This window comes from Pagrus major, chromosome 6 (assembly GCF_040436345.1).
Source record: "Pagrus major chromosome 6, Pma_NU_1.0".
Lineage (NCBI taxonomy): Eukaryota > Metazoa > Chordata > Actinopteri > Spariformes > Sparidae > Pagrus > Pagrus major.
This window is the reverse complement of record NC_133220.1, coordinates 14,834,393-14,847,850: the sequence shown is the minus strand read 5'-3', so window position 1 is coordinate 14,847,850 and position 13,458 is coordinate 14,834,393. Positions and strand designations below refer to the sequence as shown.

At 40.8% G+C, this 13,458-nt stretch overlaps 1 protein-coding gene across 1 annotated transcript; it reads right to left on the bottom strand.

The window, feature by feature from the left end:
- Window positions 1–253: 253 nt before the first annotated feature.
- Window positions 254–13,158, bottom strand: dusp7 (dual specificity phosphatase 7). The gene is made up of 3 exons (XM_073467661.1): window positions 12,242–13,158; window positions 9,159–9,587; window positions 254–5,261 (listed from the first exon to the last, which is right to left on the bottom strand). The coding sequence occupies exons 1-3, from the start codon at window positions 12,648–12,650 to the stop codon at window positions 4,945–4,947; spliced, it is 1,155 nt and encodes a 384-aa protein (XP_073323762.1). The 5' UTR covers window positions 12,651–13,158; the 3' UTR covers window positions 254–4,944.
- Between the last annotated feature and the right edge of the window lie 300 nt (window positions 13,159–13,458).

The following is a 13,458-nucleotide window of genomic DNA, read 5'->3' as shown; positions in this document are numbered from 1 at the left end:
ATTAGGAAGGTTGTCTAAATGAATATAATTTTGTGTAGCAGAAGTCTGTTTTCTCATCTCATAACCCATCAGATTTATCCTGTGACACTTTGTGGGGGTCCTGACTCTGCTGCTTTACAGTACATTCAAATACTGTAAGCTACCATGTAAGCTGTCGACATGTTGATCAATATAATTCCAAATTCTTCTGCATTCACTGTAATTTCCCATTGAAGTGATTTTAATGTGGTAAGAAATAAACAGGAAACACGTGTTAAAGAAAAAAATATTTCAATATTTATTTGCGGTATAAACATGTCTTGTGTTGTTTCCATATACTGTACAATACATAGGGTCGATCGTATTTCCTTCAGTAGACAGAAAGGTGAACCTGCCCTGGTTAACATGCCCCTTTGTTTTTACACACAGACAGATTGCATCTTTTTTTAAAAACTGTTTACAGCACAATACAAAACAGCTATTCAACGTGTGTTCGAAGCTGTAACACGATGCAAGATGCATTGTCAAAAAAATCCCTGAAAAAATCCTCACTGAGGTAACATTTTTAAAATCATTCACTTTTTCTTTCACTTTGTATTCAACGACCGCCACGTCTCTCTCTCCTCCGGAGGCTCCCGCTCATTCACGCCTTTCCCTCCCGAAACACATTCTCACCGAGATGTAGCTACAGGTTTAAGGACACAGAAACGGACCGTTCCCGTGATCTGGCAAATTTACAAACAGAGAAAAAGACTTGATTTCTCTTTCATTGTTACAAAGACACAAAAACACAAGAAAGCAGCTTGAAATCAACCATGTTCTTTTTAAATAGAAAAGCTCCGTACTGAAATATATTTCAATCCTAGGGTGCAAGTGATCAAGTCCTCGATGTTTTTCTTATTGTAAGTGGGGAAATGACTACAGATGAGGGAAGTCCATTCAAGCATGGTGGTATTATCTTCATCTCTGATGCTATAATAGGAGAGGAACTTTTGCATATAAATTCATAACATATATATACTTAGATATATATTCATATTGAAAGGCCACAGGAATAGCATAGAGCACGTTATATCAAAACAAGACAGAAAAAGACCTTGTAATTATTAAAGCCGGGTGGTGTAATCGTCTATTGTGAAACATAAATGGCATGCTGAACCACAGCTCTGGTTGTGTGTGTGTGTGTGTGTGTGTGTGTTAGAGAGGGCCTCATTCAGGTTGGTAACGCACATTTTGCACACCCCAGGTGAAATTTTACTTCAGTCCACAAGCCAAGATCGAGCTGTATCTTGTATAATCATATAGAATAGATATAGTACAAAAGAAGAAGATTTTAAAAATTTTGAGGTCTTGGATCTACAAAATACTGCAAAAAGGTGTTTTGATATATTGCAGAGTAACAAACAGGACCTCGTGTGACCCGTTACGGTAAAACGACAGCTCGCTGTCTGTTGTTACCGCGTTCTGATTCAAATAACAGATGAACAATTTCCTTTTTTACACAATGTTTTACTAAAGTGAGATACAAAGAGTATTGAACAGTCAGCATTAGAAACAAGTTAGAAAGATTATATAAGGCCAGCTAAAACCAACCCTGTTCAGATTCAACGGCTGTCCCCTCTGAAACCCAGTTCTTTGTTTCTGTATAGACCCCGTCCACATCAACGCTTTGAAAACTCATTTCTGTAGTTGGCAATGAATAATGGGCCTCACGCAAGAAACACATACAAACAGATTCGTTGTGAAGTGGCACGGGTGTCACGTTCTCCTTTTAGTTGGATTTGTGACGTTTCAACCAACTTCAGGTCTTTCTCAGTGCACCAACAAACCGGAGCAAGAGCTGACAGTTAGTAAAAACGTCTGTGATTCCTGGTTTTGTGAACGTACAGGCGTCGTCTCAAATTTTTCACATTCACCAATTTATCTAAATGTCATTTGTGGTCCAGACATGTCGTAGGAGTCATGAGCAGACTGTCCTACTTTCTCCACGGGGGAAACCACGTGTTTTACTTTAAGAGCCTCCACACTGTAGAGCTAAACCTCCTCCTCCTCACCTGTAGCTAAATGGTTTTGCTCTTCGATGACCACCTCACCTTTAAAAATCAGGGGCTGCTTTGCTTTAACAGAATGTTCTGCTTCTGATTTGATGTCTTTATTTCTGTCTGATAATAAATAAACCTACTGTCAGTGCTAAATTTGTTACGTTTCCATCTGCTGATTCATTTGGGTTTTTTTCTCTTTGGCTTTGTTCACACAACTACGGATATTTTCTTTTTTTTAACATTTGCCTTTAAACTTTTTGGCTTTTTTTTGGCTTTTTGGCCTCGCATTCACACCCAAATTGTGTTTGAGATTTTTTTAAACCCCTTCTAAAGTGCAGATTTTGAGGAAATGATGATGTCATTAAAACTAAAACTTTTGCAGGGACTACCCGTTTGTTTACATTTGGTTAGCGCTGCTAGGTGTAATATAAAGTTTTCAACATATGAAGGTGGTTTTCTACAGTTTTGGATGATGGATGTATCACATTTTTGGTCATTTTATTTAAATAGAATAAGCTCACTACGCATGTTGAGAATCATTTTTGTGTTCTTGAGTGTATAAAGATATTTTATAAAACGAAGGTCGTCTTTTAAAGAACGGAAGGAAACAATTGAGAAAATTATCCGTATACGTGTGGATAAGTTTGTGAATGAAACCTGCCCAGGAATTGAACAGCAGGTGGCCTTCTGTAGCAGTTACGGAGTTGATTATATTTGTGACCGTGACATTCATCAGGTTGAAAGACTTTTGTGCACTTACGAGCTGAATCCATTGAAAATGTTCTTGCGTGACACCCAAGCGTACCTACAGACGCTACCAACAGTGCTGCGGTGTTGTTCCACTCAGAAGAGGAAACCCACATTAAACCGGTCTTTCTCGTTAAGGTGCTTTAGATGTGAACAGAGTCTCAGAAAACTCCTTAACCACATGCTGTTTACTGCTGTGTTCAGCAGCAACAGCAGTTAAAAAAACGGTCCCCATCGTTCGTCTTCCCTCCTGGTAAAGCAACATCCAACCCGTGGTTATGTCTACTGTTAGAGAGCATACAGTACCACAACATGCTCAGGTATACAAAATAATCTGTTTACTATTAGCTCTATAATATATATATTTATATCAATTTGTGTTTAATATACCTTTCATTTAATATACCCAAGGCTTAAGGGTGAATCAACTCAGACAAACTTCTCTTTGACGAAATGGGTGATCCCTTTACAGAAAGACCTTCCTCCTGTTTTCTCCGATGCAGTTAAGGGACGTGAAGCTATTTAAGTAGCTAAGTGCAGTCTGTAAACTGAGGCCAGTCCCAGTCCACATCATCATAATCCCAACACCAAGACCAGGTTACAATCATAGTCCCTCAAGTGAGAGTCTCTTTTTGGCAAATTTGTACCTGGGGATCAAAGCTAGGACGACAGATCAACTAACAACTTCCTCTTAGGCGAAAAGAAGTCAGGTAATGCAAGCGTGTTGAGGCACTTTCGCGCCCCAAGGTTGCTAAGAAAAGCTGGCCAAAAAGTTGCTTGGAAATGTCACCACTGCCCTTATCATCCCCCGACGCCGACCCTGACCCCTTGCTCAGCTCTCTGCCTCAAATTACAAAAGTCAAAGCCGTTAGATGCTGTGATGAAAAAACCAAAAGGAAGTTCAGAGTTTCTGACTGAAACGACCAAAATAATCCAAACAGCTGCTCGAAACAACTGGTGTTTCTTGTTAGGCAACATGATGAACAGTCATATGGGGAAGGAAGTAAGAACTGGGAACTTGCACTTGAGAGCAGTTGGCTAAATGTCAAATCTACCCAACCACGATTCAACTGATGATTCCTAACCCCATGCCCTCGTCCCAACCCCTGAACCTCGTCCTTCGCTCGGGGGCCCAGCTCCTGCTCCCTCCCCACTCTGCCGTGCAGCTGTTGGGACTCGTCGCAGCCTGGGACTGGCCTCTCCTCTCCGCTCCTCCTCTCTGAATGTCTCTTTATCTGCCTGCTTCCAAGCACTGGCTCCAAGTGCCAACAAGTCAATGGCTACACCACTGTGCAAACTGCATTAGGTCATTACGAACCTAAAGAAAAACGAAACTTAAAAAAAAAAAAGACAACTAGGAATCTCACCATGTTCCTCTTTGTTGGCGCCGCCACACCAGTCCCACCTTCTTTAGTTTTACATTCTCTTAAGCCATTATTGGATTGGATAGATAAGATTTCTATGCGTATATATTTATATAAGGTATAGATTTGTGCGTAAATGTACACAAAAATATACAAAAATGCATATAGACATACTGAATTTGTTAAGGACTGCCCATACATTTTCTTCTATGTACGTTAACATACATACAGTACATACAGTACAAACATACATACTTTGTTTGTGTGTGTGTGTGTGTGTGTGTGTGTTAATTCCTTGGTTTATAAAACTCTACATTCAGTAGAGCGAGATTTCCTACAAGCAAATCCCAGATTCTCCACTTGGCACCAGTCAGCTCAGCTCAGAGAGCCGGGACAGAAAGTCGGAGACGACGTCTCATAAATTGAGTGCTGTAGATTTTTCCTATCTTTGTATGAAGCTGTCTGACCTGCTGCCGCTCAGTTTCTCAGTCAGATAAGTCTCCTCGGTTCTTCGTTAGCAAGACGGGGGCTCTTTGCCTCGATTTCAATCAACTCCAAAGGAGGATGCCATCGCAAAAAAAGCCCGTCTGTCAGTTCCCCCTCTGGGTTAAAAAACTCTCTTTTCCCCCTTTTTAACGTGGCATCTGTGACCTCTCCTGCCCCTCCGACGCTGCTCCGTGGCCAGGATCTCATACGACGAGCCACCGGGAGGCTAAAACATTCACTAAAACTGGCTGCTTCCCTCCAGTGCAGCCACTTGTTAATGACACCACCGTGACACCCCAGAGAAGGGAAAGTTCACCGTCTGATTTTCATGTGGACTCCAGCGTGTCCAGCTGAAACACGTTGTGATTGGTCGGGGTGGTGAAGAAGAGCTGGTCGTGTGTCGGGGAGGTCGAGCGGTTGTCACAGGGGCTGTTGAGGCCCAGCGTCCGCTCAAAGTCCAGGAGCTGGCCCATGAAGTTGAAGTTCGGGGAGATGTTGGACTTTTTCCGCTTGACGAAGTCGTACGCGTCGTTGAGCGACAGGTTGAGCTTCTGCATCAGATAGGCCACCGTGACGGTCACCGAGCGGCTGATCCCGGCCAGACAGTGCACGAGAATGCCGCACTTTTTGGAGCGGGCCTCATCTGAGGAGGAAGTATGGGAGGGAAAGAAGAGAGCAGGGGAAAAGATGAGGATAAGATTACTGTTAAGACTTATGTTTCAGTCGCACACCTTCAGATGATCAACGAACAAACATTAATCATGTTTTACTGTCAATTCTTCTAATTGTTTGTATGCTACATGTTTGCTTTAATTAGATTTTAATATCTGCAGTATATCTTTTGAACATATTGTAATTTAATATGCCAACAACTGACAGGGATCCTAATAAATAATTAACAATATTAACAGAATATAAATAGTAATCACAGCATGATTAACATGCTAAATCACATTAATATATAGTAGAACATATATTCAAAGGCTCTGCAATCCTTTTTTTTCAAGCTTGATACTATGAGCGATGGGTTCGTGCATGAACACAGTTTTCTGCCAAAGTTTGGACAGTTTTGGTTTCACACGACATATTTTTGCATCTCTTTTTCTCTCAGCGGTTTGAAGTTGGCGGAGCTCAGTTGGAAGAGATCACTCTTTGATCAGAGTTGAGAGTTTTTTTTAAGTGTGAAATAACATCTAAAAATGTTTCTAATGTTAAATCTGACTGTCGCTTATTCAGTCGTGACTATTTAATGATTATGGCAAAGCAAATTTTTAGAGACTGTAGAACAACAGATTATTTTTCTTCACATGAGACTAAATTCTTCATGTGTAAAAGACATTTATGACTCAGTCAGTAACAAGTTTCATTAGTATTTAATTACAACTAAATGAGAATAATTAAAGCAACATTATGTCATTTTTTCACCCTAAAATAACAGCTTCAAAATCATTGTGATGGTACAGTGTCTTGTAACAGGGTAAATGGTGTCTCTGTCTCAGCCACTCTGCCCGCCTATCACTTGTGAGAGGATCACAGCGTTACATACATGGTAACTTCAACACAACACTGTTATGACGTAATGAGTTTTGTTTGTAGTTAGCACCTACATTACATCTGACAAACTGTTACAGACCTGGGATTTGTATTTACGACAGTAGTGTTGCACTTAGAAAATGCGTGGGGCGCCAACTCGCACAAAATGCCAATTTCTACATAATGTGGCTTTAATCGATTAGATACCAAAATAAGTCAAAATTATATGAATCCAGTCTTTTAACTGTGAATGTCTTCTGGTTTCTTTACTCCGCTGTGACAGTAAACTGTAAATCTTTATCTTTATTTTAACGATTAATCTAGTAGGTGTTGGGTCTGTAAAATGTCAAAAAAAACTGTGAAAAATGCTCATCACAATTTTCCCAGAGCCCAACGTAACGTTTTCAAATTTCTTCTTTTGTCCAATCAATAGTTTAAAGCCCAAAGACCCTTGATTTTATATTATAAATGACAAAGAAATCCTTACATTTAAGGAGCTGGCCTGACTAACTGCTGCGGCTCTACAATTCACAGAAGTAACGTGTTGTTACACGAGAGCTGAGATTTAGATCTTCCTTTCCAAGTATTTCATGTCATATTTTGAAAATCCGGAGTGACCCTTCTCAATGACAGCAGAAAGTCATGTTTCATTCTGCTTTCTAGCTCTCGGTCCGTCGAAAAACATGAATAAAAAAAAAAAAAACATCTTACATTATTAACAGGCTACATCCATCCACCTTCTATCAGTTTCGAGCCCTTGCACTTGCATCACTACAGGCCATTAGAGCGAGAGTTAAGTGCTTCTGTCCTTTCTTCTCTCTCTCTCTCATCCTCTCCTTTATCTCTCTCTCTCTGACTCTCCTCACTCTCTCTCGGCCGGCCTCTCTTGTTGTAGCATTGGGGTCAGTTGGCTCATGAGCTCAGACTGCCAAGCGCATGCCAAATTAAATTTATATTTGATGTGTGCTCACTTTTACACAATAAAAAAAATCCTCATCTGGAAACCAAAACCCAACGATACGAGCCTCAGAAGTCAAATAAGTAACCTGTGGTTAATCTGTTCTGATCTGATAGTGCAGTATTACATCACTTTATTTGTGCTTTACACGCGAGAATCGAAACCACTTCTCAGATCACATCCCTCCGTCTCTGCATTCTTGAAAACATCAAAAAATCATCAATCGATAATTTGAGTTATTTAAGGAATCTGCAGCGTACAACAGCAGAACAGCACATGGTCACATCTCGCTCTCCTCTCAGCGTGAGCTTCACCCATAATTAGCCGCCGTTTAACATCAGCGTGACCCAAATCTGCCACGACCTCTGTGCTCTGGCATATGTCACACTTCCTCCCACCTAAGCAGAGGCATTAGTCGAGAAAGGAAAGACAGATGTGCGGGGGTCTGGACAATCTAAGACGAACTCATTGACTCATCAGAGAGGGAATTTACTCATTCTCTGGGAATTCAGTCAGAAGGAATGACGGGAATGATGGGAAATACTGAAAATGTGGAACGAGATGATGGGGAGGGGGGGGCAGTTAAAATTCTTGCGGCTTCAGTATGACCCCACAGTGAAAGAATCCACGGCCATGTTTTATTCAAGACTTTGCTTTATAGTTTGTGGTATTCATATTTAACCAGAAGCAGTAAAACACAGGCTGTCTACATGCAGCTGGCAGGAGCAGTTTTTAACGTACATTTAATTCTGTTTTAACACGATTTTTATACGAAGATCTTTACATGATTTTATACCAGTGCTGAAGCCAGTTGGAGATTCTCGTAGTTTTACTGTTTTCTCTGATTTATTTCATTACTAAATGAAAATGTTCAGAGATTGAACAAAAACAAGTTACTTGAAGTAGAGCTGCAATGATTAATTGATTAGCTACCAACTATTAAATTAATCACCAACTACATTGAGAATCTATTTTGCTTTCTTTGCTCCTATATGACAGCAAATGAAAATATCGTTGGGTTGTGGACAAAACAAGACTTTTGAGGACGTCATCTTGGTCATTTTTCACCATCGTTCCAACATTTTACAGACCAAACTACTTTTCGATTACAGAAAATAGTAATCAAGAGATTTGTCAACAATGAAAATAATTGTTAGTTGCAGCCCTAATATGTATTTATAGTATAAATAACAACCAGTCCTCATTATAACCAGAGCAGAAACATCAAAATATCTACAACAGTTCTGACGATGGATTCATTGTGTATTTTTTTTTAATTAAGCAAAACATATTTGATGCTACAGACTCCTCAAATATGAAGATATCGACATTTCTCCATTCTAAATAAATGTCAAATAAAAATGAGTTTGAGTTACGATGTAATATTAAAGTCATCACTTTGGGAATTATGAATAAATTCTTTTCTGACATTTTGTAGAATAAACCAGTAGCTCCCAACCCGGGGGTCGGGACCCCAGCGAGGGGTTGCAAGATACATCTTATGGGTCTACACAAATGTATGCCTGTTTTTTAGACGACACTCTATCCTCTTTACTTTTCTCTTTACTAGAACAAACCATTTATTGATTCGTTAAAAATGAATCCAGATGAATCTAATGAAAGTGATTGTTTACTTGCAGCTTTAAAGATACATACTGGAGAGCTGGAGCGATTAGTTGATTAATCGATTGGTAAATGGACAAAAAAGTAATCGTGAATCTTCTCATAATCATTTAATAATTTTTAAAGCAAATATACCAAATATTTGCTGGATTCGGCTTTTCGAATGTGCAGATATTCTTCTTTTATTAGTCATGTATGAAAGTAAACTGATTTTTTTTTGTTTTAGACTGTGAGTCAACTTGAAGCCATCCCCTTTTTGTATCTTTATTAACTGGCACTTTATGTAACCAAGAGATTTATGAGCAGATTAATCGATAAGTGAAAGAATTGTTAGTTACGCTGCTGTCACTAAATAGATCCAAAGCAACACAACATAGCACACAGACATACACAGACACAATCTGAGCTCTCTCCACCTCTACTTACCGATGAATGAAATGGCCTCGGGGAAAAACTGCGAGAGGTTCTGGCTCCAGTGATCGGAGATGGGGATCTGTTTGTACTTGAAGTCCCCTTCATGTTCGAACATGTTGGGCAGGTTGGGCGTCACGTTGAGGATGTACTTGATATTGTACTTGCTGAGCACATCCAGGTTGGTGGAGTCTTTGGCACAGCCCAGGTAAAGGTACGGCAGGATCTGGACGGGAAACGCTGGCTGGTTGTTGGGGAGCGGGCTGCCCTCGGATTCTGTGGCGCTGCCCGGCTCGCGGTCAGATTCCCCGTCCGAGCAGTCGGAGCTGATGCGGAGCCCTCCCAGGCCGAGGACGGAGGCTGGTGGGGAGCTGCTGGGACAGGAGCAGTCCAGATTGGTCTCGCAGTGCTCGGGGTACTCCGACTGGAACTTGTTGAAGCCCCCTGGAGGACGAGGAAGAGACCAGAACGGGGTTCATTTTAGAATAAAGCCAAGACAATCATTTTACTGGGTGGTGCAAAGAGTGTGAGGGATGCAGGTTCTGTACGGCAAAATGTGTAATTCAGTGTCTACAAAATGGCAGCTGGATGTCAAGACCGAAGGGATCAAGAGTTAGTTCATAAACCTGAATGAACAAGAGCTGCAACGATTAATCAATTACTTGTCAACTATTAAATTCATCACCAACTACTCTGATAATTAATTAATCAGAATAAAGGCTTCTCTGATTCCAGCTTCTTCAAAGTAAATATTTTCTTGTTTCTTTACTCCTCTATGACAGTAATCTGAATATGTTGCGGTTGTCACAGAAGAAGATATTGGAGGACGTCATCAAGGGCTTTGAGAAACACTGATGGATATGTTTGACCATTGAAACGATGAATAAATACTAGAGCCCGACTGATACTTGATTATTGGCACGGATGCTGACGACAACGATATGTAATGAAAGCAGGATATCTGACAGTTAACTGATGTTTACAAACCTTTACAACTGCTTAATAAATGGTTATAAAGCATTTCATTGTTTGTCAACAGTGAAAGAACTAACTTAAGTTTAATTAACTACACATTTACCATTTATTAATGATGGTTTCCTGAACATTTTGGATTTTTGAACAGGTGTGAATGAATTAGAAGAAAATAAGAAGAAAAATAACCAGATAAATAAAGTTTAACACGTTTGTTAGTTTGTTTGTTTTGCTGTCATGTCTACGAGGACATAAGGTATACACTTTTGACCAAGACAGAACAAATTGTTTAAGACAGAGCTGTGATATAACCTGTAATTTTGTAATAAAATGAAATATACTGATATTTTTGACAGGAGCGAATGTACTTTTGGTGTCTTTAAACCCATGAGGGGTCGGACATTTTGTGTGTACGATATGAAATTAATTAAACACACATTACACCACACTGACTTAAGTTTCTAATAACAGTATATGCTGCACAGCGGCCCGTCACTTCCAATACGTATTTTATTCACACTATAGTTAAAGGTGCAGTTTGTAGTTTGGGGGAAGAAATTTTAATTAAGATCTTCATTAACTGATTTGTTTTATTTTTTTATTTTATGCCTAAACAAACTAAATAAACATCCTCTCTTTGTTTTCATGACTAACTTTCATACTGCTTTACTTTACGTTTATATGTGGCGGACCCTGCCACCTTTCTAGCTTCAAACAGCTTGTTTATTCACTTATGAAAAAAATTAATATTTCTGAGTTTGTATTATCACCTCATTAATATTACAAACATTGAAATTCTTAGTTTGAATTTTCTCTGCACAACTACATAGTGCCCCTTTAACTAACATAAAGACGAATACATGTCATGTCTGTAATCATATGGGCTTGTAATTGAATAAAAAAAAGATTTGTAATGAAATTCGGTTATTATTATGCCACTACATCACATACAGATGTGGCAGATAACAGGAGAATATGGTGATATGGTGAAAAAGGCAGACATGCAGCTGGACAGATGTGCTCCATTGAGAAAAGCTGAGCCCTGAGGAGGATCAGCAGCAGCAGCAGCAGCAGGAGGAGGACACTGAGCTCCACAACACTCACTACTCAGCTCAGTGGACTTTTTGTGAATGGCAGCTCTGCTTGTGACTCCACTGCAAACATTTTCTCTGATCACCTCTGATTACCAACACATCCACATCTTCTGACACTCTCTATCTATCCGTGTTTTTAATCCTATAATCTACTTTACTGTTGGGGGGATTATTCACAGTGGGTCGTCGTCTCCTCGTTTCTCTGTTCATTCATGAAAAAAAAAAGAAGAGAAAAAAAAAAAGAAAAAACGCCAGTCTTTTTCGAAAGGAGCACAACATGGCGGGGCCATTTCTGCAGCATTTAATTGAAAACATATTTAAGCCAGCTCTGTGTGTCTGCAGAGACACATGGACGCTGCTTCGCGTCTCTTTTGATTGGCTTGTGATTAAAGCGAGTCTGTCCTGATTAAAAAAAAAATTAAAATCCAGACGATCATTTATGTCGGAAGTGTTCCTGTCAAAGTTCATTATGACTTCACAGCGAGTGTAGCTGCATGTTAGATTATATCTGTTATAAAAAATAAAATAAAAACTGTGATTAAGATGATATTCCTGACTGTAATTAACATGCGTCCTTATGAGAAATAATAAAAAAACAAAGTTTAGTGTGCAGGCAGATGATAACAGCTGGATTTTTAGGGAAGCATCGCCACATTATGACAATTAATAACCTGTAATAACGTTTTATAGTTATTACTACTAAAACTAATGGTTTGTCAAGAGTTAAGACGTGTTTTTTTTATTTATTCATTTATTTTTTATTGAAATCATTCCTACCAAAGCGCCCAAATCTCACGCGTTTTGTTCCGGATGAGCCAAAGAGACAAAATAACATAACACATGTGTCTTATAATTAAACGATCCGGGCACAGAAAGGCGTAAGATTTGATATCTTGCTGATTGTCACTGTAAACTTATTAAATCAAAGTGAAATGAAACATCTCCAGCTGGAGTTCAAAACCACAGAGTCAGTGTGAGTTTTTATGAATTAAAAAGGGGACTGTAACACACACATCCAGTGTCTGCTCTTACCCTCCAGATAGAAAGCCTTGCACCCGTCGTCCCGCAGTTTCTGCAGGAGCAGCCCCAGCACGGAGCTCCCCAGCCCGGACTCCTGCCGCTCCGGAGCCGCCTCGTCGTACAGAACCACCACGTCCGTCTTGCAGCGCTTCACGAATTTCTCCTTGTCCTCGTTGTTGGGGATGATGGAGCGGATGGGGAGGTTGCCCTTCTTCAGCCTCCGGAGCATGAGGCCCGGGATGGCCAGGTTGATGGCCGACTCGATGTGCGAGGACTCGTACAGCTCATGGGGTCTGCAGTCCAGCAGCAGCAGAGAGCTGGCCCCGGACTCCAGCTCCTCCTGCAGCCACTCCACGCTCTTACTCGACATCATCATAATAGTCACGATCACAGAGCCTCTCCACAGATGATTAATTTTCATCAGGGAAACGTTAATCCGCCTGCCCCCTGCTGTGACATGAAAAACAACACAACGGAATATCTGGAGAGAAGCAGAGGAAAAATCACGGCGCTGCTAAACTTCCCTTCCCGCGGCCACCGCCACCACCACCGCCGCCGCCGCCGCTGCTCCTCCTGCTGCTGCTGCTGCTGCTGCTCCTGCTGCGGGCGCGCACACACACGCACCCAACACACACTTCCCCACACGCACCCACATCCAACAAGCACGCACCGATGCCCCTCTAGCCGGAGCAGGAAACTTGAACATGCAGAGGTTTCTTTCCCTCCTTCCTTCAGTCCGATAGAAGTGGAGGTTTCATTCCAGCCCATCGACGTCCATTTGGCGATGCCCTGCTCCAACTTTGACGCGTCCGCAGACCAACGAAACGGCCCAGAGGAGGCTCGTTAGTGTCTCGGGATGCGAGGTTCGGATGAGTTGCCGTCGCTAAAGCCCATGATTATTGTTAGTGTTTGACATGCTGGCCCGTGGAGCGCCTCTGGTTTGTCATTTCCACTGGATGCGTTAAAGAGGCTCTGCGGGCTTGTCATTGAGAAGAGGGAGGAGCGCGGAGATTTAAAGGCGCAGAGCTGCTCGACGCTTTTCATGACATTCATAACCATTCATTGATAGTCTGGACAGTGTAGTCGAACTTTGAATGACACGTTTGACTTAGTGAATCTCTCCAGACTTTTATTTCCACGTTTATAAAGTGGCTTTTTTTTTGTTTTTTATGAGTCAAGTTGCAGATTTTTATTGTGAACCACGAGACTGAAACTTCATTCTTGAACAT